Source organism: Alosa sapidissima, chromosome 19, assembly GCF_018492685.1.
Source record: "Alosa sapidissima isolate fAloSap1 chromosome 19, fAloSap1.pri, whole genome shotgun sequence".
NCBI lineage: Eukaryota > Metazoa > Chordata > Actinopteri > Clupeiformes > Clupeidae > Alosa > Alosa sapidissima.
The window spans coordinates 13,750,113-13,774,544 of record NC_055975.1 but is presented as its reverse complement, the minus strand read 5'-3'; the positions used below and the strand labels follow the sequence as shown (position 1 = coordinate 13,774,544).

Genomic DNA, 24,432 nt, shown 5'->3' with positions numbered 1-24,432 from the left:
GAGTGTTCACCTGTGCACGTTAAACAGTATTCTCCGGAGTGTCTTAAGGTAAGTGCAAGTGTGTGTGTGTGTGTGTGTGTGTATGTGTGTGTGTGTGTGTGTATGTGTGTGTGTATGTGTGTACATGTGTGTGTGTTTGTGTACAGGTGTGTGTGCCTGAGTTTCAGTGGCCTCATCTGTGCTACACCTCCTCCTCCTCCTCCTCCTCTTCCTCCATCTCCTGCTGCTGCTCTGGGTGGCTCTGAGGCCAGCCCTGTGGCATGGTCATGCCCCCGCCGTGCTTCTTCTGGTGCCGCTTGTAGTTGTCCCAGTGGCCCGTGGTGTAGTTGCAGAGCGGGCAGCGGTGTGGCTTGTGCCCGTTGTGGCGCAGCATGTGCCGCTTGAGGTTCATGCTCTGGTTGCAGCTGTACGGGCACAGCGGGCACTGGAAGGGCTTGGCGCCCGTGTGGATGCGCTCGTGCCGCCGCAGGTTGGCCAGGTTGCCGCAGGCGTAGTCGCAGCGGGCGCACGCGTACGGCTTCTCGCCTGTGTGCACGCGCAGGTGCCGCTTGAGGTTGTCCAGGTGCGCCGAGGCGTACGGGCAGTGCGGGCAGCCGTACGGCTTCTCGCCGCTGTGCGTCTTGCGGTGGCGCGCCAGGTGGTTGGGGTAGTGGCTGGAGAACGGGCACACCGGGCACGTGTAGAGCCGCTCGGGCTGGGCCGCGGCCGGAGGCTCGGGCGTCTGCTGCGGGGGCTCCTCCAGGGGGTGCTTGGCGGAAGAGGCGTGATGGTGGGGGCCGCCAGCAGGGGGGGGCAAGGGCGACTCTGGGTCGAGCTCGCAAGATGGACGCCACTCGAGGAGGACGGACGCTACCTCCTCCTCCTCCCCCCCCCCCACCCTCCTCGGCTCCAGGCTCCAACAGGCTGGGCGGGGGCTGGTCCTCCTGCAAGCCCTCGTAAGAGTGCAGGAAGTCAGCGTCACTGCTGCTGATGGAGAGCATAAAGTCTGACATCACCCCTACAGAGAAAGAGAGAGAGAGAGAAAGAAAGAAAGAAAGAAAGGAGAGAGAGAGAGAGAAAGAGAGAGAGCAAAAATATTGAAGAAAGACATCAAACCAGAGATGTTAAAGCCACAGACAAATCAGTCTTCCTCTTTCCTGGGGTTGAGGCCTACTTCCTCTTCCTTTTCTGTGGCATTCTGTGCAATGTCCAGTTCCTCACATGGCCTGTCAGACAACGCCCCAACACAAGACACTCAGTCCAGCCTACAACTCATCTCTGCTTCTCCCACACACCACATTTACAAAGAAATTCTGCTGAACACATACAGTTACCAGAACATGAAAAAACAAGTCAGTACTTAGGTACTGACCCTGAGTTATACAGCCATCAAAATGACAAACAATACATGCCAGAGGCCTATCTAGTTGGGTTTGTTATGGATTCTTCATAAAAAGAGCCATACATTCATAAACAATCATTGAATAAATACTTCCATTACTGAATTAATGGACTACACTATTATACACTACAACATTTTCTGTTTGAAACCAAAACCTCCTTGCACTTTCCTATATCAGTCTACCAATAAGGGTACCCACTAACAACACTAAAATTAACACCACCAACACAAATACTAACACTAACAACATGAACAACCAGTCTATCCATCCCCTACCATCCTCAGTGGTCTCCTCTCCACTGCCGCTGCCCTTGTGCGTAGCCATGTGCCTCTTGAGGCTGACGCTGCTGCCAGCGCGGTAGCTGCACTGGCCACAGGTGTGCGGGCGCTCCTCGGCGTGCAAGCGCTGGTGCCGGCGCAGGTTGCCCAGCGAGCTGCAGGCGAAGGCGCACTGCGCGCACTTGTAGGGCTTCTCGCCCGTGTGCGTGCGCGTGTGGCGCTGGAGGTTGACCAGCTGAGCCGAGGCGTACGGGCAGCGCGGGCACTGATACGGCTTCTCGCCGTTGTGCGTCTTCATGTGCCGCTTCAGGTGGTTGGAGTAGCGCGAGGTGAAGGCGCACAGCTGGCACGCAAAGCTCTTGCGGGAGGTGCCCGCGGCATGGGCGGAGGCGGCGGTGCCAGCGGACGCCGTCTTGGCCGGCTTGTTTCGTCTCCGCGTTCGGAGGCGACCTTCGTTTTGGGCATTCGTCACCTGAGCGATGCCACCTGCAGACCTGCGGCCTGTCCCCGAGTGGGCGAGGACTCCGCAGTGGAGGCACAGGGGCTGGTCGGGCTCGTCCAGAGCCTCCCCGCACCCCCTGCAGCTGAGGTGGGGCCGAAAGGAGTGGTCGCTGGTCGGGTCACGCAGCTCGTCCACATCGCTGCCCAGGCTGAGCTGCTTGTAGCTGCCGCAGTCCTCGTCGCTCAGGGAATACACGGCCATGCCCATGTCCCCAGACACACAGTCTGCTCACACAACACAGCAGAAGACTGGGTTATCATGTTGCCTTTGGGATCAGTTCTACTGACATGCTATTTGTTCCAAGAATACATTAGCTACATACAGTAGACCTATACTTTTCCTACCACATGTATTAATATGAAAATGCTCTTGGGTCAGATCAGCTGCATCACAACATGTCAGATATAGCTGCAACATCCTTCTCCATTTTAGCCATTGCTTGGGTCTACCTGAGTCTCTGTCGAAGCCGATGATCTTGAAGTCGGCCTCTCCGAATTCCAGGTCCTGTCCCAGCAGCAGGTTGCTCTCCAGCACCAGGGTGTCTGGATTCCCCACCGTAATGCCATCCTCATACTCCACTGGAGAAAAAATGGAACATGCAGGTTGAAATCTGACAAATCCACGGCACAAAGCTACAGACTGTGAACAGAGTAGACATGTGGTCAGCACACTTCAGACTTCAGTGACACTGAGCACAGAATAGGTCTTTATTACTTTATTATAACTGAATGTTAAAAATCTGCACCCTCACATTTTTGCCAAGCAAACAAACTCCAAGTTACAGCTGCTTTGTAATACAATCCTATTTGGTGCATATCAAGGTCTACCCTCTATATGCAAATCTAGATGCGCTTAATGAGATAGTGGGACATGTAATGCACTTCTAGCACTCTTCTAGCATGCCTGATTTATATTCTGAGAACCTCTATCTCTAGTCTTTTCCTGTCTTAAGCTTCCCCTTTCTATTTCTTCCTCTTTCTGCATCTTCCTCTCCCTCAGCCATCTTCCTCTTACCTCCTCTACTTCTCTTTCCTGCTTGTTTGCAGGACACACACACGCACACACACACACAATTAAATGCATATTTACAAGCTTTTCTTTTGACTTCTCAACAACAGCAAGGTTGCCACTGTAATCTAAATGAAAATACAGGGTCCCCCGAAAAGAAGTCATCTCATTCTGCAGTGGGCAAGTCCAGATGATAAATAACAGTACTAATAACAGGAAATACACAGCCCCTGAGGTCTCATGGTGGCAGCTTTCACATTAAAACATAAAAGCCCGAGACACGGTCAGCTCAAAGACATGGATGGGTCAGGAGTCATTTTGTGAGGAAGGAACATGCAAAAAGGAGCCAAATGTGTGTGTGTGTGTGTGTGTGTGTGTGTGTGTGTGTGTGTTGTGTGTGTGTGTCTCAAGGGTGGGGGTAAAGGGAGAGGGGTCAGGGATGGGTTGACCCAACTCTTCTTGGCAGTCTCAAAGGGGAAATGGAGTTAGGAAAGACTGAGGAAGAAGAGGAAGTCTGGAGGGGACACGAACTGATAGCTGCTAGGTTGAGATTTTGCTGTGAACAAGGTACACAGCCGTTGAAAGGCTGTTTAATATTTGTTGACCGAGGATTTTCCTAGGCATGTTTTATTTATATCATGTACTTCGGTGGCAAATTCGGATGTACTGAAATTAATCCCAAACGCAAACGTGCTAAGCTTGAGACAGATCCACCATAATCAACTAATCAAACCTTGGACAAAGGAGGCACTTCCAGTGACGAAACCCTCATTCCCAGAAGAACGGCTCTAATATAAGTTTACAACTGTTCTACACTCTTCCGTAACCAGATTAGTTTGGAAGAAACGTAAACACAAGACTTCATCATGTGTTACATACAAAGCCTAGATGAACTGACCGACACAGCAAACAACTTGGAGAATGACAGGAATCTGCTATATTGTAACACACTAAATAAAAAGCTAGCGGAGTGTGGAGAGATTTTAGATCAAGTTACTTCCTCATGGTTGAAACATTAACATTAGTTGCGAGAGAGAATTGGTGTTAGACTAAGCACATAAAAAATACCATTTCACTTCCTCAGAAAACCAGTCATTATATGCGTTGCATTCAAGTAAGTACATAAAATTACTGCTTTACTCACATTTTACTGGCTGTGGATTGGATTGTTTCCTTCGGGGCATTTTGTCCGCTTCTCAAATGCAGTTCCCTCTGGTCGAATGGCAATCAGCTCATTCCTTTAGCTGCACACTGTCATCTTCCTCTTCCTCTCCCACACAAAGACACAACTATCAGTGTCATCAGTCTGGTCACCATTGCCTTTGGCTATTCACCTAACAGCAATGATGCGCACACCTTGCCAATGTCGTCGCCTGACAATTTCGGATCATATTTCATTAACGTTAGATATCGTAGTAACCGTAACAAGTGCGGAGGTGGAACAGGTTGCTAAACTCGACTGGGCAGTTGACTAAGTTGGTTTGACTATCGTTACTAAGATCAACGTTAGTAAACAATTTGCCAATTCGATTTAGTCAGTTTGTGTTAGCTATACAATCAATATGCCCAGAAAGTAGTAGTGGTAGGTTAACTAAATTATAATCTAAGGTGTTGACGTAAGCGCCAAGCATGAACCATGTGGTTCATGTACGTCGGTAAAGTTAACCAGCTATCATATCCAGTCCACTAAACTTAAAAATGTACGTTAACTTACTGTAGTGTAGGATTAGTGTAGTGAGGACAGAAAGCTAGCCAAATTGTTTAAGCAGATAGATAGATAGCAATATCTTGTAATAGCATGATATAGTCAACATTGAAAGCTAGTGTTGGCTAGGAAACTTGACTGCATGTTAGCTAAGCTTTTGAGCAAAACTTGTAAGTCTGTCAAGCTACAGAACAGTATCATAACGAAGTTTTGTTGCCTACATGGTTCGTATGTATACTTGCTTTGACAACACATATACTTAACGTACGATTTTACCATTCTATAAAATCAAATCCTTGCCATCGCTACTAAAACAAATGAACTTTTAAAGATTCATTGTTAGTACATTTCCTGAAATTTCCTTGTCCTGTATGCATTTCCGCTTTAGATTATGACAACATCCGCTTTGCGATCTCTCATCAGAAAGTGGGAAATCAAAACATTTTGCATTAGCCACCCCAAATGTACAGTAATTTTGTGCTGAATTTGAGTCTTTTCTTGACATTGTTAAAATATTGGATACCAAAAAGCTACCATATTGCTTAAACATTACAATAATGTGCTTGTTAATTCTTCTATGGATAATTTATTTTTTCCCTTTTCCTTTCCTTTCTATTTTTTTTTTCTTTTTTTGTGCAACTTGTGCACCTACCGTACTGTTTCACATTTGTCTAATAAAGCATTAAAAAAAAAAAAAAAGTGGGAAATCTGATTGGCTCATTTGAACGAAGTTTCGCCATCTATGTAAGCTCAAAGACTTTATTTTATAACTCAATAAACAACATAGCAATACAAACTGTGATTATAATGAGATACATAATTTAAAAATATATTTTAAAAGCACTTTGTGTCATTTAACCTGCCTATTTCCATAGGTAGCCTAGTATGGGAGCCCCAAGCGAGTGAAAATAATACAAGTAGCCTATGTCCATGAAAGACTGTTATTCTATACTTATATACTTATTATATAAGTAGCTTATTATTTATTAACACTTTTGCATGTACATTTTAGGACCTGAAAATATCACTTGCCTAGGCAATGCCAGAGGTACAAGGTCTTATTGTAAAAACAAAACAAAACACACTACTTCTAGGCCTCCTTTTTACTTCCTTAAGTGGTGACTAGTGGACCTTACTGTATGTCCACATGGGTAAAATAAGTCCCACTGTCCAGAGGTCCTTTTAGTGTGTACAGAACAAGTGCAACATACTTAAAAAGGTTGTTTACCCCACATCTTTAATGAAATCTGTAACATAGGCCTAGCCTAAATTAACCATCTGGATTATCAATGTTAAGACAGTAGGTTTAACTATTCTGTTCTCTAGTAAACATCAAAAACATCAACAGTGTTTCTCTGAAAATGCCCATTTTAGCATATAAGTCCCAATTTTCTGACAGGCACATCTCAATCCATTCATCAGACAGTGTTTTAATGCAAATATGAATTCTGGCAGTTTTCTCCATAGTTTCATTAACACACACATAAGTAGTTTCCTTTGCCTACTCTACTCTCCACATAACAATATACAGAGTGTGATCGAAAATAAGTCACACACACACACACACACACACACACACACACACACACACACACACACACACAAACACACACACACACACACACACACACACACACACACACACACACACAAGTAGGTCCACTTGGAATTCAAGTGGGGTCCATGTGGGCTACTCAAATGTCTTCAGATGTCTCTGTTCACAGCTAGATGCATCCATGACATGACACCCAAACCCAGTTCTGTGTGCCTTGAGGCAACCTAAGTAGTCATATTATGAAAAAATGTGATGAGCCAGATAAAAGTGCCGTGCAGTTGAGTGGCCAGATAAGGTGGCACTCTGCCCAGGCAAGAAGGTCACACCAGTTTTCGTGGGAGGGGTTTGGCTCAGCTGATTCAAGAACTGATCGGGATTGTGCACGGGGTCAGGAAGGGCCAAGCCAGTGCTGTTGGGTCAGGTGGGAATCAGGATCAGGCGATCCCTTCCTTGCTTGACTAAGAGTAGCCTGCAGGATCACATAGCTCCAGGGGTCATGTCAGAGGAGGCCTGGTCAGGTGGGAGGACACTGGAGCCGTTGTGTGAGGTGACAGGGTCATGTGCCAAGCAGGTGTCTGAGCCACACCTCTGGGGCTGGGACAGGTAAGTGGCTAGTAGTAGCCAGGGTCAGAGCCTGGTACGAAAAGTGGTTGCTCAAGTCAGTTGGAGGTCTAATGTAGAGGTAGGAGCTAAGCTAGAACCCTGGCCTAGTGGAGGCCTGGGTCAGACCTTGATGATACTAATTGATGATGTGGTTCTTTGAAACTGTAAGAGAGCACAGATATCACAGATTATCACCAATACTGTTTGCAGAACATAATTACTTGTCACTTATCTTTAGATTAGTGCTATGATGCATAGAGTACATTCATAGATGTAACGTTGATATTCTGTCTTCTTTGTTAACTATCTCTTAGCTCAGGCTCTTAGCTCATCTGTAACAATGATATGTCAGATAAACACAGTTGGAATAGAAGGCAGGGATTGGACACTGCATGAAAGTTCACATTGCTTATTTCTCATAACTTGTTTCACATGTTTCTAAAAAAATTAACCTAGAGCTGCTGATACAGGGGGCAACATTTTGAGCAATGTTGCTGGGCAATGTTCCTTATTATTGTGGTTCTGGCCTGTTCCTACTGATATTGGGCAACAATTTCTTTTCTTGAGAACTTTAATCATCAGTGGGCAAATCGTCTTGATCATCCAATCAGAATCAATGGAACTGGTTATGTGGTTGCCCAGCAACATTGCTCAAAAAGTTGCCCCGTGTCTCCTCATCTGAAGAGTTCAAATAGTCTTCTACAGCAGGGCTACACCGGGCACAAAACTTTTCTGTAGACAGATCATATGTTGCAACAATTGGCTTTTACTATTTTATATTAAAAAAAAAATAGACCAGTCTTCTAAAACTATTTTTGGCTCCATGAACGGAACAATTCACTTGCATGCCCTGTGTGGTCTTGCTGTTAGTTACCATGTGGCTTGCAGGATTCTTTAAGTACATTTGTAAATGTAGTTAGGCCTATAGGGTGTTCTCTTCACTTACCTTACTGCCTAATAAGCCTCCATTGTGGTACTCGGGAGTACTGTGCTCTGAGGGGGGCTTGGCCTTCTCTTTGCTGTGGTTGTTGGAGTCATTGTCTTTGATGATGTCATACTGCCTACAGAACAGTGCTATGACAGCTGAGAAAGACGGTGAGACAATTATTTAATTTCAACAAATGAAATGTATGAATGAAATGTTTAATTCAACAATTGGCATTAGACAAGCCAATAGCTGTTTGCCAGCTAACAGAAAAATCTGTTTCTTTTGCCATAAGTTCCCTCATGACAGTCGTTTTTCTTCCTTCTGGATTCCCACAGAGCGCCCTCACTTAAGGCTTTAGCACTGTGATATGCATCTCAGCATGAGGCTGCCAAGTATAGATAGCTGATGTATGATCGCACAACAGGTGCCAATTTTGCCAGTAAGGACCAGAGGTGGATGAAGTATACAATTCCTTTACTTAAGTGAAAGTATCGATACACCTTGTCAAATATTACTCCAATACAAGTGAAAGTTGCTAAGTCAGATTTTTAGATAAGCAGAAGTACATAAGTACTGGTACTTGCTTTTAAAAATACTTAAGTATTCAGAAGTACAAGTATTTGTCCTTTTTAATGTATTGTAATGTAATGTTTATTTGGTCATTACAGTAATAGGGTATACATCATTTGGTCACTAGGACTTACAGTACATACAACAAAAACATTTGACCTATTTTCATAACCTTGCAACTGTTCAAATGGATGCAATAATATAATTTAAATCATTATTCATTCTCTGTTCACAAATCTAAAAACATTTTAACTGCCAAATACAAAACCAGATAACTCAATTTTGAGTAGGATAACACCAGACCACTTCCCAAGTCTCAATTGCAAACAGGTTTGTGTAGTTCTCCCAGTCTACATGGAGGATGTTCTGATGAATAATCTATTGCAAACAGGTTCGTGTAGTTCTCCCAGGCTACATGGAGGATATTCTGATGAAGAATATTGCAAACTTTGTATAGTTCTCCCAGGCTACATCATGGAGGATGTTCTGATGAAGAATCTATTGCAAACAGGTTTGTGTAGTTCTCCCAGGCTACATGGAGGATGTTCTGATGAAGAATCTATTGTCACCATCATTACCACAACCAATTCAGGCAAGTTCAAATTGGACTACTGAAAAAAAATAACTTCAAGATGGTCTATCGCATTATTGCATTCAAAGACTCAAATGTGGTTAAAAGTAACGAGTACTTCATGCTCGTATTTCAAATGTAGTGGAGTCAAAAGTATAGTATTTATCTTTCAAATGTAGTGGAGTAAAAGTCACAAGTTTCAAAGTATAGATACTCAAAAATCATACATAAATACTGTAATCGAGTAAATGTTCTCAGTTACTGTCCACCCCTGGTAAGGACATTCATATGTGTGAGAGACAGAAGAGTGGCAAATTGTGTGCAAGTCAGAAAGCAAAATACCATAAGAAAGCAAAACATTAGTAACTGTATAAGTTTGACAAAAAATATGGAAATTTAAAAGCTGAAAAGATAACCCCACAGTCCTTTGGCAAACATTAGGGTGGAACTTTTCATTATTGGAGTGCCAAGGCAGGACTAGTGTTGTCCACTAAGATCTGCATGGGTGTTTACCTGCCCACATGATTAGTACTGTCATAATAATGACCATCTCTCCAGTCTGCAGCTGTCTGGACATGTCCAGGCCCTCCACTGAAGGGTCATCTAAATCAGAGTAACACAGGAGAAGGGAAAGCCAATATGAATAAGGCACACATGAAACTGTGAGAAGCAAGGAAAAAAATAACCTGCATTCTAGCTTTTGTATTGACACTTCACCACCTCTGCATTTTACTCAATTTATACCATAAAATGTTTGTTTGGGTGAACGTTAACAGGCAGCCATCCTGACTAACAATCCATGTGCTTTAGATCCCTAATGAAACCTGTCAAGTCTGTCTGCCTTGCAAGTCAAGTGGACCTTTGATCTCATGTGTACCTTGGTCCATTAGGCTTGACTGAAAGCGATCCGACTCCTCTAGTGTTCTGAAATGGATCCTCTTGCTTGCTTGGCTCTCGCCATGCAGGCCAATGGACTGGACCTGAATGATGTAATCAGTATCCTCATCCAGGTTCCAGAGCACACAAGCCCGGCTGCTGGTGTTCACCTCTCTGATGAACCTCTGTGCCAAGCCATCCTGCCTCTGACACACACACACACAGACACACACAATAAGGCATACACACAGACACACAAGCCGAGGAAACAAATACATGTACCCACACACACACACACACACACACACACACAAAGACATTTCTTTTTAAAACTTAAATCTCAAATCTAATCTAAAAAACTCAGTTATTCAAGGTCACAGCCCAGGAAGCAATTCGATTTGCCCCCTAGGACACAGCCAGTTTCCAGATCTCGCACTAACCTGCTGTGAGATAGCATAACCAATGACAACATCTCCATCCACAATGTTCCAAGACACGGTCGCCGAGTCAGCTCGCAGGTGTGTGATGGACACGTTGATGGGGGCGGAAGGCCGATCTGATGGAGAGGAGGACAAAGGGACTTTGAAGATAACAAAACCATAATCACAATGTCATGTCCTTCACTGGCTCATTACCACATCATAGACATCTTCCACTCATTTTCAGCAGGCTATGGTGAGTAAGTCCCCTTTGTCCTGCAATAAACCCCCCGTCAAGGTTACCTTGAAGCAGCTTACAAGTAAAAACAAAACACACAGTTTATAGTCTCAAACACTGTGTGATTCACTGTGTTCAGTGTGAAATCTGTCTTCATGGCGTTCTACGGCACATTCTCAGTTCTGAATCAGAGCAGTCTGTTGTTCACTTGAAAGGATGACATTACAGAAAACAGCAGGGGATGATCAGGCAGCGCACACACCAGTGTTAGCTGACATGTCTCTATAGTGTCTCTGTCACTGTGTTTTGAAGGTAAAAATAATCCGGCTCCAATGCCACAGCTTCTTTCTCAAAAACATCCCAGTCTGCAGCTGTCATCAGGCCAGAATAAAAAGGGCCTGGGCATATCATGGGGTGATGAATATGGAACAGCTTCTTTATTTAGCTAAAGCTGTCATGTAGGGTCATTATGCAAATATATTCCCTTTTCCATTCATGTTCTATCCAGTAATTGCAAAGGCAGGACCACTGCAGTGCTAGCAGACATATCTCTGCAGTACCTGAGAGGGCACCGCTGCCAAGGAGATGACTAGGCCTTTAATCTGCCCTGGGCCAGTGTCTGCCTTAGGCCTGTTTGGTTTAGACAACATATTAACACTGAAAGATGCTTAAAATCAAACATTGCTACTTACTCTCTTTAAAATCAATTTTGAAGTGGGATGAATGAAGGCAGTGGGTTGTATCTAAAATGTAACATTTCAGTGTCAGATTCTGTGAGTCACACTCTAAGCCGGTAAGTCTGTGAGTAAATTGAAAATAAAGTTCTTCTCTGAACAATCATACCATGGCATATGTTTTATTAAATCTATTGTCAAGCAAAATCTATTGTCAAGTCACAAAACTTGTTATCCTAAATACTTGATTCAGAACTTTATAAGTACCATATACTTAATTGAATTGTATGTGGTAACCTGTGCTGAATGATATATTTGCAAATATATTGCTGTTTAAATTTATAAAGAGAACTACTGTGATCAAAGAGGATTTCAATAGAGTGCTAATGCTTGTTTTTAAGCTCTTTTTATTGAGCACTTGGGCCCATATAGAGTAGGTAAGTGTTCCTTCCCTCTTAAAATATGCAGTCGTGTCAAAAGAGTAAAATATGGGTTAGTTAATTGTAATGCATTTGTAAGCACACAGTATGATCTATGTAGGGTCTTAAAAGGGTAGACCTGAGTTGAATTAATTGTTATGTAGAATATCAGAAAAGGAGAAAAGGCTGCACTTAGCATATCAGTCCTTTTATAGGATGCGTTTCGGCGTAGTGCCGAAAGTGGGCTCGAAGTACACTGAAGAAATTACTACGCCGAAACGTGTCTGTGCAATAAAAAGATTGATGTATGCAAAGTGCAGCCTTTTCTCCTTTTCTGATTACTTCTAAGTTGGGCCCAGCACTCCTAAAAACTACCACTCCTACCCATTGTAATGACATTAAGCTGAATAATATCTGCACTGTATGTAACTTGCTCTTGCTAATGTTATTGAATGATTTCAACCCGAGAAATTGATTGGAACTGGGTTAGACCAGTTAGCTATAGGCTAAAAAGGAGCCATAATTTCTAGTGAATTATGCAAAGTTAGGCTGTACAGTGTCCATCTGACTGCGTCATCCTCTTATCTAAGTCTGGGGTAGACGGTAAATAAACTTATCTTCCAAAAAGTTGTCCTGTTGTATGATAAATTATTAATCAAATATTTTTTTCAGGTCTCAGTGACTGGCATTAGTTAAAAGACTACATTCTTTCAAGAAAATTGTAGATCATACATACACATATACTGTGGGTTAAACGTAAAATAATATAACATAGATGATAAACAACCACTTACAAAAACACCTCTCGTTCACCTATTCAATGATGTATATCTTGTACTACTCGTACTTGTCAGAGCTAGCTGGTTGAATGAATGCTGAATGAATGAATGGATGGATGAATGATCTTCTTTTTCTTTTGTTTTTCTTTTTTTAATTTTTTTTATTCCAATTTCGGGTGAGAAATTAAGTTTTGCAGGTGATTAATTAATGCCTGTGTTTCAGCTGTTGTTTTGTCTATGTATTTAGTCAGTGACAGTTGCCTCACAATGCTATCTCTGTAAGCTACAATCCCTTTGCCGCATTCACTGTGTATTGTCTGGTAAAATATATTTCTGCTGCTTTCCAAAATGGCACTGGTCATAGTCTTTCACTCATGTTGCATTTAACCAATAAGTGTGAAACATCTCTGATAACACAATCCAGCAGTTTCAGGGCCACTCAGAGGTACCTATCTGGAAACAGGTACTTATCTCTTCTCTAAAATCAGCCCTGAAAGAAAAAGGTACAGAGGTGGTTTCTGTGGTCCAAACACACACAAAGGTGCAGGCCACCCCAAAATGGCCCACCATCTCCTGCAGTGGAAAACCACCTTTTGTTAAATTCATTAACTGGTTGTCCTGATACAGTGATGGGGAAAGCATTAAGAGCCAAGAGACCAGCCTACTCTCAAACAAAAATACATCCTCTTTTACCTGCTGTCAATCACCTGACTGGCTAACAATACCTTCAGCCTGGCTCTAAAGACCTGCAATTGATTACACTATGACTCCCAGATTAAGACAGAGTCCATCAAGGTAGCACATGTGGTTTTCAACATGTTACATTTATATAGCACTTATCTAGACAAAGGACTTCACAGTGAAGGGGGGAACCTCACTAACCACTACCAATGTGTAGCACCCACCTGGGTGATGCACGGCAGCCATTATGCACCAGAACGCTCACCACACACCAACTTGAGGTGGAGAATGAGCCAATTACACTAAGGTATGATTAGGGGGGCAGATTGAGTGAGTCAGGTTTGGAATTTAGCCAGGACACCGGGGGCCCCCCTATTCTTTTGCAATAAGTGCCATGGGATCTTTAATGACCACAGTGAGTCAGAACCTCGGTTTAACATCTCATCCGAAGGACGGCATCTCCTATAGTACACCATCACTGCACTGGGGCATTGGGATTGCCATGGGGGTTGCCATGGTCGTGGACACTTCAATAGGCACAGGCAAAATACAATATACAATATAAAAATATACAATATCAGTATAGTCTGAGTCTTAAGATTTAAATTTAAATATAGTGCAGTTCAGTGCAATGATAATGTACTAATAACAATATTGTAATTGTGTAAGACTGAAGTATGCATGAGGTAGATGAGCAGAACAGTGTTGATTGACTTTGTTCAGTGTATGGGCGGGGGCTATTTCGGAGCGTTCAACAGAGTGACTGCTTGGGGAAAGAAGCTGTGTTTGTGTTGGCTGGTTTTGGCGAACAGTGCCCTGTATCGCCTACCAGAGGGAAGGAGGTTGAACAGCTTGTGACCAGGATGTGAGGGGTCTGCAGAGATTCCAAGTACTAACCACACCTGCTTAGCTTCAGTAATTCAGCAGAGACAGGATATCCGTTGATATGGTTGCTCTCAATACTGGCAGCTCTGTAAGAATGAGCTCTGCATCTCCTTCAACATCACCATATTTCTATTTGTACATCATAAAAAGGATTATTAGCATCTGTTTATTTGTTTTCTCAACTCTGCATAGCAACACTCATATTTGACTGTTGACCCACATAGGCCACTCTTGAATAAGATTCTGTCATCTGTGACAGGGGTAAACAGACCAGACCCCACAGGCCATAAAGTGGTCCACTAAAAATGCTGATCTTAAATGTGAGTGCAGGTTCTTTAAGCGCTCCCACTGATTGATAAACGGGTTCTGGCAGCCGTGTGGATGAATATTGAGCTGGCTGGCACTGCGCTGCAATCCACTAAATGCACTTTAAACATGAGCGAGCACCATGCTCACTCATTTCTGATAAGTGAGTACATCAATTACATTTGAAGAGAGCGTGCCCAAGTCTGCCCTTGGTTTTTTGTCACTGATACACCCTCTACATTATGAAGCACACAAATATCATTAAGACAGAAATAAATACTGTATGATATATAGGAAAAAGGTTTGTCTAGGCTGCTTAGATCTAACCATGTGTGAGTGCTAACAGAGCACTAATGATGCTGTCATTTTATAGCAAGTATTTCTGTAAGAGCAACTGAGTTTGTGACAGAATCAGGTAACACACTTCAATTGACTTGGCAGCTGTTACGTGTCATGACTTCATGTGATTTACAGTGGACACTTTCACACATTTCACTCCCCTACCCCCAAACCCCTACCCCTACCCCACCCTGCCACAGCCTCATCCACACACCTTCAGGCACACATAAACACAAACACACACAATAAATCCAAGGCGCTTAAAGGCAAGCCCCATTACTCTAATGGCTGGCCGGCACAATATATGTGTTCTGGAATTGGCTAAATAGCTGGTGTTGCAACTTAACCAGAACTGTATTGTATGTTGACTGGTAGATATAATAGAAGTTTAACCAGGTAGTGTTTTCCTTTTAATCATCCTCAATACACCTGCATTAGAATGCACATTATAACTCTGATGGGCATCAGAGGGATGGGAAGACAAGGAATAAAGTGAATGTAAGACTCAATGATTGATAGATGGGGAACGTACTGGTCTACTTACTTGCCCCTGCATGAAGTATATGACCTCCACACAGCATAAAAATCACATGTAGAAGAATGGGTGTCATTTTCCACAAAGCACTGTCGCTCCGCAGTTGGTTAAGAAAAACTCAAAGGGACGCGTCCTTCACCTTTCCATCCTTTTAACCGCCTGCAGTGCTCTTCAGTACGACATCATATCGGTAACGATACCGTCGTTTCGTGATTAGGCTGAAGTTCAGACTCGCTCATCTCACCGTCATACAAATGTCACCCACTGGTTCGAACAGCTGACCTTCTGGATATCCGGTTCCAAGAATATGTCCATTCGTATTTATCGGCAGCTGCTCCGAGTTTTTTGCTGTTTCAGTGAATGGGACCAGTTGTGTCTCTGTCACAACAATTACGCACACTGCCGGTGGTTTCCATTATGACAGAACTCCGGTAATAGCGCCGACCTAAATAGCAAATCTCGTAGGGGTCTTTCGGGTTGGACCCGAACCGGGTCAGCTATCATTTTGATGAAGGTGTAACACAATCTGATACAAACTGACCACGCATGAGGAATGGCGAACACTCAAATGGCGTCCAAAGCCCTGTATTGCGCACGCAGTGTTTTCTCTCAACTATTTCTCCAGTGCGCGATGCGCCTGTACGCCTCCAGCATATCAATAGCTTCAAACCCACCGCTATCCGAGTCCTCTGCGGAACACGCGGATCACCTCCCACAGGTGGGTTGGGTCTCGCTCGTCGCCACAGTCTTCATTGGCGAATTTTTCTCCATAAATCTGTCAGTCTGACGGATGGTCCACGCTCTGTGATGCTGACAGTATCTGTGACACATCTTGCTTATTTACAAGATGCAATAGTTTATATTCTATGTGAATGGACGAGATTTGACATGGTGATAAGACAAATTGTATTATATTCTAATACAATTAGAATTGATTATTGTCCGCCACATAAGCTGTACACTTACAAAATGATCTATGACAGTAGATAATTGCATTCAGTTCATGCTACACTATCTGATATGATATAAATTGCTCCTGTTTTGCCTATCTGCCACACCTCAGCTCTGCCTGAATCATGTGGTAGCCTTCAGGCTGGGCTACTGTAGATCAAAGAGCATTTGGTGAACTCTGGACTTTCATTTTGAATCTCCAGTGACTAGTGGTTGTTCCTCTATTGTCACATAAACCAGCATTTGAAACCCCACCACACCACATACGACCTGTGAGTGGCTAACAGCAGAAATTGTTCCAGCAAACTGTATTCTTACTGCACATGTGCAATGCCAGGAGACCAGGAGAAAGCCAGCAGGGCTAGAGCTGCACAAGAATGGGAGGTAATGTCTGATAATGGGAGGTAATGTCTGATTTCTGTGCACTGACAATAAAGAAAAGTATTGAGTAACCTAGCTGCATTTTCCCATAGACCCTTTCCTCTATAGATTTTTGTGAGATGACTATCTTATAATTGTGTACATAATTTCTTTACATTTTGTACACTGTTGCTATGTGAAAGTGCTAAGGCTTGCAAATTGTGTGAAATTAGCTGAGAATCAGTTAACCATCACTACTGCTGCAAGCACTCAAACGGTCAAATACAGTATTGACATTTTCTCTGGTGCCAACTGCTACCAATCTCTTTTGTTGTCTGTAGATACTGTAACTATATCATTCCTACACCTTTATGGCTTTTCTTTAAATAACAAATCTGGCTGGCCTGGCCTCTGCCAGCAGAGAGTGACATTAACAAGGAGACACAGCTGTGAGTTGACATGGCACAGATCAAACCTTGACAGTAACAGAGGCACCCTGTCAGTCTCCAGGTTACGAGTCACCACTGCCCGTCACGGAGAAGTCCAATCCGCTGTCCCTTGACATAGACAGGGCGGGGCCGCAGCAGATTGTGCGTGTCCTGCAGGAGTGTGATGCTGAGGTATTCCAGGGAGACCTGCAGCCAGACGCAGAGTTTAAGGTCAGGACTAAGGTCAGGACTTTGACAAAAGCCCAGTGACAGCTATGTACTGAAGCAACAGCTGCACAACATCACAGAAAGATGTGTGTGTTAGATGTGTCATGCGACATTTCTTGCCTTAAATATAACATTTGGTGCAATGTTTCTGCAGAGACTCTACAGTGAGTCTGTGATACAAATTCTGGTGGATGTGGCTGACAGGGTGAAAACAATTCTCAGGGTGGGTAAGATCTTCTGTTTGCTACAGAAAAGCATATGGCTACAAACAGATCTGTAAAGAATTAACCTTCTGTTTTGTATACTATATACTATATTCTGTTTGTATATTTTGTACATATATAATTTATTTTTATTAAATCAGAATTTCCCTGTTATTTTTATTTAGGAACCAGATGACAGTTTAATCGTCCTCAGTGGATGTGGGACATCTGGCCGTATTGCTTTTCTTTTAGCGGTAAATTATCTTGTATACATTTATTTTCAATTTTATAAAATCATTGCATTTTAACATTAATTATGTTGTATATCACTTTTGTTTTAGCCATAAAATATGCTTAATTAGCCATAAACTATGCTCAATTTAATAATTACTGGTGCAACACACCCCCTGACTTTTTAGAAATAAAAATGAATGACTCATCTTGTCTATAGAACACATTCAACAGGATGCTTGGATGGCATCAACAAAAGCCAGTGTACTCTTACATTATTGCTGGAGGTGACAAGTAAGTAACCTCTTCTGAAATTCAGCATGTTTCCATGACATTTTTACATTTATTCATTGCTGTCTCGCTTGATTATTACTGATTGATATATTCTGAGGCTTGCAAGCATTAACACCCTCTTACTGAATGTGTTGTGAGTGTGTATGGTGTACCATTGTAATGACATCCACACCTCCACAGGGCACTGTTGACCTCTCAGGAGGCGCCAGAGGACTCTCCCTCACTGGGAGCACAAGTGCTGAAGGAGGTGAGGAGGAGAGAGGGAAGGAGAGGGGGAGAAAAGGGAGAAAAGGATTCAAGCTAAACACCTAAAAGAGGAGAGCAGAAGGCAGGTTGGATGGGTGAGGTGAAGTGAGGGTCAAAAATAAGAAAAGACAAAATAAGAGGACTGAAATGAAGATCAGAGGATGAAAGGAGAGGAAGAGAGGAGGGTGGGAAAGAGACAAAGACAGCTTGGTGGATGAATATCATATTCATGAAACAGAGCATCCAGAACAGAATGGCCTCATGATAATATTCCTCATGTCAAGAAATATGAACTGCTTTGTGTATGTTGTCGAGGTTGCCACTTACTGTAGTCAAAGTCCTTTTAGGCAAATCCCTCCACTCGGCGGCCATATTGCAACGCTTTTTGGGCACTTATCGGGCATCTATTTCGGCAGAAATGCACGTGCGCAAGGCTTCACGACACCAATCTTGCTCCAGCGGTGAGATCACAACACATGATTGGCACGATATCTTCACAACACACCACTTGGTGTTGGCTCAGTGTATTTACAACACAACACATGATTGGCTCAATATATTCACATATTGACGTTTTGCCGCGGAAGGGTGGGAAATGTGTAGACAACTGCCATATTAGTGTTACAAACTAACCCCATCCATTTCTACGGAGGATTTTTTGAGTGCTGTGTCTCCTCATTAGAAAGTCTCTGGTGTAGTTTTAGATGTTTGTATTATCTGCTTTTTAGGACCTTAAAGCCTAATAAAAAACCTAATTATCTCATGATGATCTCATTACGCCTCCACAATGATGAGTCATTACCAAACCTGAGCCAAAAAATTAGGCTGAGATCTGCTCCACTTCTTGGCTCTAGATTTTCAGTTTCATTTGATTTGTAAAAGGCATTAAAGGCATATATGCCTAGGAGGCATGGAACACTTAGCATCTGCAATCAACCCTGTAAGGTGGATGGGTAGCCGTGCACCTCCTATCCTGAAAGAGGCTTGCACTCCAGACATTGTGGATCATTAGTGTTGTGCCCAGCCACACTACCGCACTGAATGACTTGTTCTTTTTTCTTCTACAGGCTTGTGTTGGAAGGAAGCATGTTCTCTTCATTGGAATTTCCTGTGGTCTATCGGTAGGTTTCATGGTTCAGGATTCTGGTAACACAGTGGAGTAGGCCCTTTATCACTCCCTTGGTTAGTGTAAGCAAAACTACCGGTTTGTATCTGCTTTGTAATGGACTTTAATTTATATTCATGATGAAGGCACCATTTGTTGCTGGCCAGCTCGACTTCTGCTTGAACAATCTGGACATGCTCACGCCTGTGCTGATAGGATTCAACCCTGCACACATGGCAAGGTACGACAAACAGGATGTGACACAATAATTATGACCAAAACAATGATGGTGGTGGTGAGGATGTCAGCACGGATATTAAACAAATTAGATTGGATTAGATGAGCAAATTGATGATGTTTATTAGCTAATAATGAAGACAGATATTTAGATTTTTTTTTTTAAATGGAGATTTAATGGAAATTGTTGTGCACTTTTACCTCGGGTGTCTTCTCATATTCGATTATTAATCTTTCACCAGGAATGAGCCTATCCAAGGGTGGCCACATACTTTCAGACAGGTCACGGAGAGGATGCTGGACTTGCAGAGGGCTCAGAGAGCTTTTGTTCTAAACCCAGTGGTTGGGGTAGGCCAATGTAAAATTCATAACTACAATGTATTGTGCTGTCTGTAATCTCAAGCTATGAAGAGTGATGAGAATGGAGTGAGATCACGTAACCCTGAGTATCCCAGCAACCAAAATGTATCATGTGTCAGCGGAGCTGTGGTTCAAAGTTATAAAAAGCTTTGCCATATCACAGGACACAAGTGGGCGGCCGCCATTATCATCACTCTACATGGCTAATACTGTGTATTTGCGTTAATTGAAGTCACCATTGTATATTTCTGATTTCCCTTTGAAGCCTGAGGCCATCAGTGGCTCGTCTCGGATGAAAGGGGGCACGGCCACAAAGGTCCTGCTGGAGAGTGTGCTCCTGCTGGGGCACCGAGCGGTCCATAGCCATGTGGAGATCAATCGCCAGTAGGTCCAGCAGCCAGCTGACTTCAGAAGCTCTATTTGTATGATTCCAATGCACATCACCCTAGTGCACTGAAATCGATAGGAATATTTAATGTGGTTCTTTTAACTTGATTTTCTTGCTGGGGAAACAGAGCTGTGTTGGACTGCATCAGAGATTATGAGAAGGTTCATGAAATGACATACTGTAAGACCAATGAGTTGGCCAGTGTGGTTGGAAAAGCCGGAACTAGGTAAGACAGAGAATAAGCAGGTAAGCAGCCCCCCATCACAGAAGCTTCAGGCTTCCTGAAATTGTGGATGACTCATTTGTGTGTGTGTGTGTGTGTGTGTTTGTGTGTGTGTGTGTGTGTGTGTGTGTGTGTGTGTGTGTGTGTGTGTGTGTGTGTGTGTGTGTGATCAGCCTACAGAAGGAGGGGCATGTTTATTACCTCGGCTGGAAAACTCTGGGAATTATGGGAATTATTGACGCGAGTGAGTGCGTCCCCACATTCGGAGCAGGTACGCAGCTCGATAGATTAGACATCACTGACATGCTAATCAAGATGAATGTAGTGACCACTCACTTCTGAGACCTCTGATATATGAATGGGTCAGGAGCATCTTAACCAGGACATCTCTGTATGGTATGATGTTCATAAAGGCAGGATTCTAGTAGGTCAAATGGTTTGGCTTTACTGATGTTTGTGGCACTGATTATTCAATGAACTGATGCAGTTTTATTGGTTTGTTTTTCTTCAGACTTTCAAGACATTAGAGGTTTTATGTACGGGGGTTTCAGTGAAATGAACAATAAAGAGGGAAATTTGTCCTCTCTGGTTTGTATAATTCAGTCCATAATGTACAATATTGCATAATGGGTGTTTTTGCTCTAAAACACTCAATTATCTTTATGACTTATAGTAAACTAAAGCACATTTAAACCCCATTCACCAGTTCTATCTCTTTTTTCCATCCTTCATTCTGGTTCACACTCCATTTCTAGGGTCCACAATTCTGTATTGACCACAAGGACTTTGTGAGCACTATCTTGCCCCTCATAGGAGAGAATGACACAGTTATCTTCATATTTACTGTGGATGGTAAGACAGAAAGAGATTAATATGTTCTACGTATAACATTATTCTGAAGCCTAAGATCACCAAGAACAGTCTACAATTGTGTGGTGACCATGCAAGTTAACAGTATGTATTTATGGTTTGTTACCATGAGATTAAAATATCTATATAGATGTTTTCTTTTCTATTTAAGAACACATATGTTTCCATTCACATATTAAGCCCAGAAAGTAACGCTACTGTAAGCCAATTTAACATAGCGTCTAACTCAACATAGAGTTACAGTATAGGACCTTGACCAGACTGCATGACCATTATTTAAAAAAAATATATTTATCCTTTTGTTAATATACTTTTGCAATATTATTTGAATGTGAATCAGATGATTTTGGCGATGTTGAGAAATTAGCTGGACAAGTGAAAAAGAAGACCTCAAATGTGCAAGCAATTTGTCATGAATACAAAGGACACTGTTTTCCTGTGAGTATAAGCATTTACAGCCAACCCACTTCCAGGTCCAGTTGTTAATGCTATCATTTGTACTATTTGTGGTGAAAGTAATCAAGTTTTCTTTTTTAATTTCAGGTGAACATCAACAACATATTTGACTCAAAAGTCCTTAAAATTAGTTGGACCCCATCAGATGCAGATGATGATTTTTTCATGGTACCTACAGCACATCCACAACACAACGCAAACACATCTCGACATTATGCTCAATGCTGGGGCCTCATTCTTCGAGATATCAATTACTTCATGAATAAAACATTTCTTGAAATATCTCCCATTATAACCCCTCTAGTGTTCTTGTGGTTATCGTTTAAGGATTCCCATTTTACGATTCCCTTTCCCACTTGCCTGTTCCCTGTTCATTCAGAGGCTACAGTGGGAACTCTCCACAAAGTGGATGCTGAATGGAATCAGCACAGGTGCTCACATCTTAAAGGGGAAAGTCTATAAAAACTACATGATAGATCTCAAGGTCACCAACAGCAAGCTGTACAGAAGGGCCATAGGCATACTACAGGTAAAACATTCTAATGAACCCTGCGGCCAAGATGTCAGGCTGATAGCTCATGAAGAGAGAATTAACCTTCATTCTAAGTAATAACTGTTCATTGGCCTAGAAAAAGAAAACAAGAGTAATAATGATAGAAAAGAAATGATAAAATGATAAAATGCTAAAAAGTAAATTAGGTACAGCCATACTGTAAGATACCAGTATTATACTTTCTTGAATCACAGATGACTGTTGATTGTTCTAAAATATGCTGTCCATTTTTTTCACCTGTCCGACATACATGATGTTATTTTTTGCTGAAGTGAATGAGCTGTCTCTGGTTCTCAGAGGTTCACAGGTTGCCAGTGGACGCAGGGAGAGAGAGCCCTCCTTAGAGTCCTCTATGGAGCGGAGGAGCTTACTAAGGAGATGGCCACGGCAGATGTCAGCAGACACACGCAGGCAGCCACCACGAGCGACAGGGTATAAGGCATCATAATAGATCACCTCGATCTGATTCACTTTTAAGTGGTCCCTAAAGGGCCTGCCGCAGGACATATCATTTCTTAAGGACTATCAAATACACTTTGGCAAACATCCATCTGGAAACAGACAAATACAAGACCTCAACTGGAATTTAATCAGTGTATTTACAGTTTAGTGACTTTTACTGGCTAGATGGTACTGTTCAATTGATCATTTTATTGTACTCCCAAGCCCACCGATATTTTGGAAGCAATTCCTTTTGGGTCATTTAATGTTTCATCTGTAATGTAGAAGTGTGCGGGAAACTGACACTGCCACCCACAGGTAAACACGTAGGACTACTGCCACAAAGCGAAACCATGAGGTTCATACAATATATGGCAATTGGTATAGAAGACATCACTGCATTGGTGTCCATGTTAATTAGTTCCCTTTTCCTTTAACCTTTATTGGTCTTTGTCCCTTTGCCAGGTGGTTCCGACGGCTCTGGTGGTTCTCCAGACGGGCTGCTCAGTGTCACAGGCACAGGCGCAGCTGAGAGAGTGCTCTGTGGTTAGGGATGCTGTGGAGACCTGTCTGACCTCTGGACGCCACTAACTGCACTCCCAAACTGAAATAACCTGACAGGGCTCTTTGTGTTAAGCTTGGCTGATCACAACACGTGTCAGGAATATCATTTTATATGTTTGTTTGCATTTTTTGTGGTGTGTTTAAAACAATATGCTTTCTTACATTAGACTTACATAATGTATAGTGCAATATAATTGTTTAATTTACAACATGTACCACTTATATGTAAGAAATAAATATCACTAGATTAGTACATTAAAGGTACACTATGCAAGATTTTCACCTTAATATAACCTTTACGAAGCCACTTTGATGGTAAACAAATCTGTTATCGGGGAATCTTTCACCTAGCATAGCCACAGAACAGCGGTGCAACTTCAAGAATAGCCCCGAAGACATCTTGTGAGAATCGGATAACATTACCTTGTCAAAGGTCTTTGGAGATTTTGCCTGTTGCTGTTAATCCATCACCTCCACAGTAAAAAGCATTTTCATTGTGTATAGGGGGAACAAGCCATGAGAAGTAGGCTATTTACAACGGCAGAGTAAATATAAATATATTGTGACTCTGGGGGGAGCTCTACAGTCGCCAAAAATAGTTGAACCTGCATAGTGTGCCTTTAATAAAGGCATTAGATCAGTATATTTGAACAGGGGTACCAAAGTCTGTAAATGAAAAACGTGGGCCTACTCAACATAACCTCAGGATACCTGTGAAAGACAGGTCACATGACGAGTAATAATTCAACACAGTCTGTTAGTTGAGTGAATGGATTAAAACAGGATTTGTCTGCCCAACCAATTGCCCATAAGGGTCTTATTATCAGGGCCTGTGTTGCATACTCATAACTTCAGAACTGAAACTTTATGGAATGAAAAATAATAAAAAGGGGGGAATGTTGCCTTTAACTTTCACCTTCTTTGAGTTCTACATATAGTACAACCCAGAGCCAAAGGTACCTTTATACGGCTCTGGTACAACCCTCCTATGTGACCAGCCACGACTGGGGCATTTATTCCACACACAATTCAAACACCCTA

At 42.6% G+C, this 24,432-nt stretch overlaps 3 protein-coding genes across 4 annotated transcripts; 1 reads left to right on the top strand and 2 right to left on the bottom strand.

The window, feature by feature from the left end:
• Nucleotides 1–23: 23 nt before the first annotated feature.
• Nucleotides 24–5,392, bottom strand: LOC121693439 (zinc finger protein 513). The gene is given in 5 exon segments (XM_042072851.1): nt 24–870; nt 872–997; nt 1,658–2,386; nt 2,612–2,740; nt 4,315–5,392. Coding segments are annotated over 5 exon segments (1,713 nt in total). The 5' UTR covers nt 4,355–5,392; the 3' UTR covers nt 24–181.
• A 230-nt stretch (nt 5,393–5,622) lies between these two features.
• Nucleotides 5,623–15,774, bottom strand: fndc4b (fibronectin type III domain containing 4b). 2 transcript variants are annotated; one of them, XM_042073280.1, is made up of 7 exons: nt 15,263–15,774; nt 11,328–11,378; nt 10,419–10,534; nt 9,980–10,184; nt 9,616–9,705; nt 7,980–8,116; nt 5,623–7,195 (listed from the first exon to the last, which is right to left on the bottom strand). In XM_042073280.1, exons 1-7 carry the CDS (start codon nt 15,327–15,329, stop codon nt 7,154–7,156), a joined length of 708 nt encoding a protein of 235 aa, XP_041929214.1. In that variant the 5' UTR covers nt 15,330–15,774; the 3' UTR covers nt 5,623–7,153. The 2 variants fall into 2 exon arrangements, with proteins under 2 accessions (XP_041929214.1, XP_041929215.1); XM_042073281.1 differs by lacking the exon at nt 11,328–11,378.
• A 76-nt stretch (nt 15,775–15,850) lies between these two features.
• gckr (glucokinase (hexokinase 4) regulator) lies at nt 15,851–23,936 on the top strand. The gene is made up of 20 exons (XM_042073279.1): nt 15,851–15,971; nt 16,445–16,588; nt 17,068–17,223; nt 17,375–17,443; nt 17,609–17,677; nt 17,875–17,948; nt 18,129–18,195; nt 19,262–19,315; nt 19,446–19,540; nt 19,779–19,884; nt 20,162–20,280; nt 20,412–20,510; nt 20,681–20,778; nt 21,019–21,095; nt 21,263–21,359; nt 21,718–21,815; nt 21,921–22,001; nt 22,213–22,362; nt 22,684–22,818; nt 23,293–23,936. The coding sequence occupies exons 2-20, from the start codon at nt 16,535–16,537 to the stop codon at nt 23,416–23,418; spliced, it is 1,824 nt and encodes a 607-aa protein (XP_041929213.1). The 5' UTR covers nt 15,851–15,971; nt 16,445–16,534; the 3' UTR covers nt 23,419–23,936.
• Nucleotides 23,937–24,432: the final 496 nt, after the last annotated feature.

What these genes read in the sequence shown, in the direction of transcription:
- fndc4b (XM_042073280.1), bottom strand. Translation starts at nt 15,329, where the DNA reads ATGACACCCATTCTTCTACATGTGATTTTTATGCTGTGTGGAGGTCAT. An exon ending in TATACTTCATGCAGGGGCAA is followed by an intron (nt 11,379 to 15,262) that starts GTAAGTAGACCA and finishes GTTACATTTTAG; the next exon opens with ATACAACCCACTGCCTTCAT. An exon ending in GTCAAGCCTAATGGACCAAG is followed by an intron (nt 9,706 to 9,979) that starts GTACACATGAGA and finishes ACTCTGATTTAG; the next exon opens with ATGACCCTTCAGTGGAGGGC.
- gckr (XM_042073279.1), top strand. Translation starts at nt 16,535, where the DNA reads ATGCCAGGAGACCAGGAGAAAGCCAGCAGGGCTAGAGCTGCACAAGAA. An exon ending in ATTATTGCTGGAGGTGACAA is followed by an intron (nt 17,949 to 18,128) that starts GTAAGTAACCTC and finishes ACACCTCCACAG; the next exon opens with GGCACTGTTGACCTCTCAGG. An exon ending in GGGCCATAGGCATACTACAG is followed by an intron (nt 22,363 to 22,683) that starts GTAAAACATTCT and finishes TCTGGTTCTCAG; the next exon opens with AGGTTCACAGGTTGCCAGTG.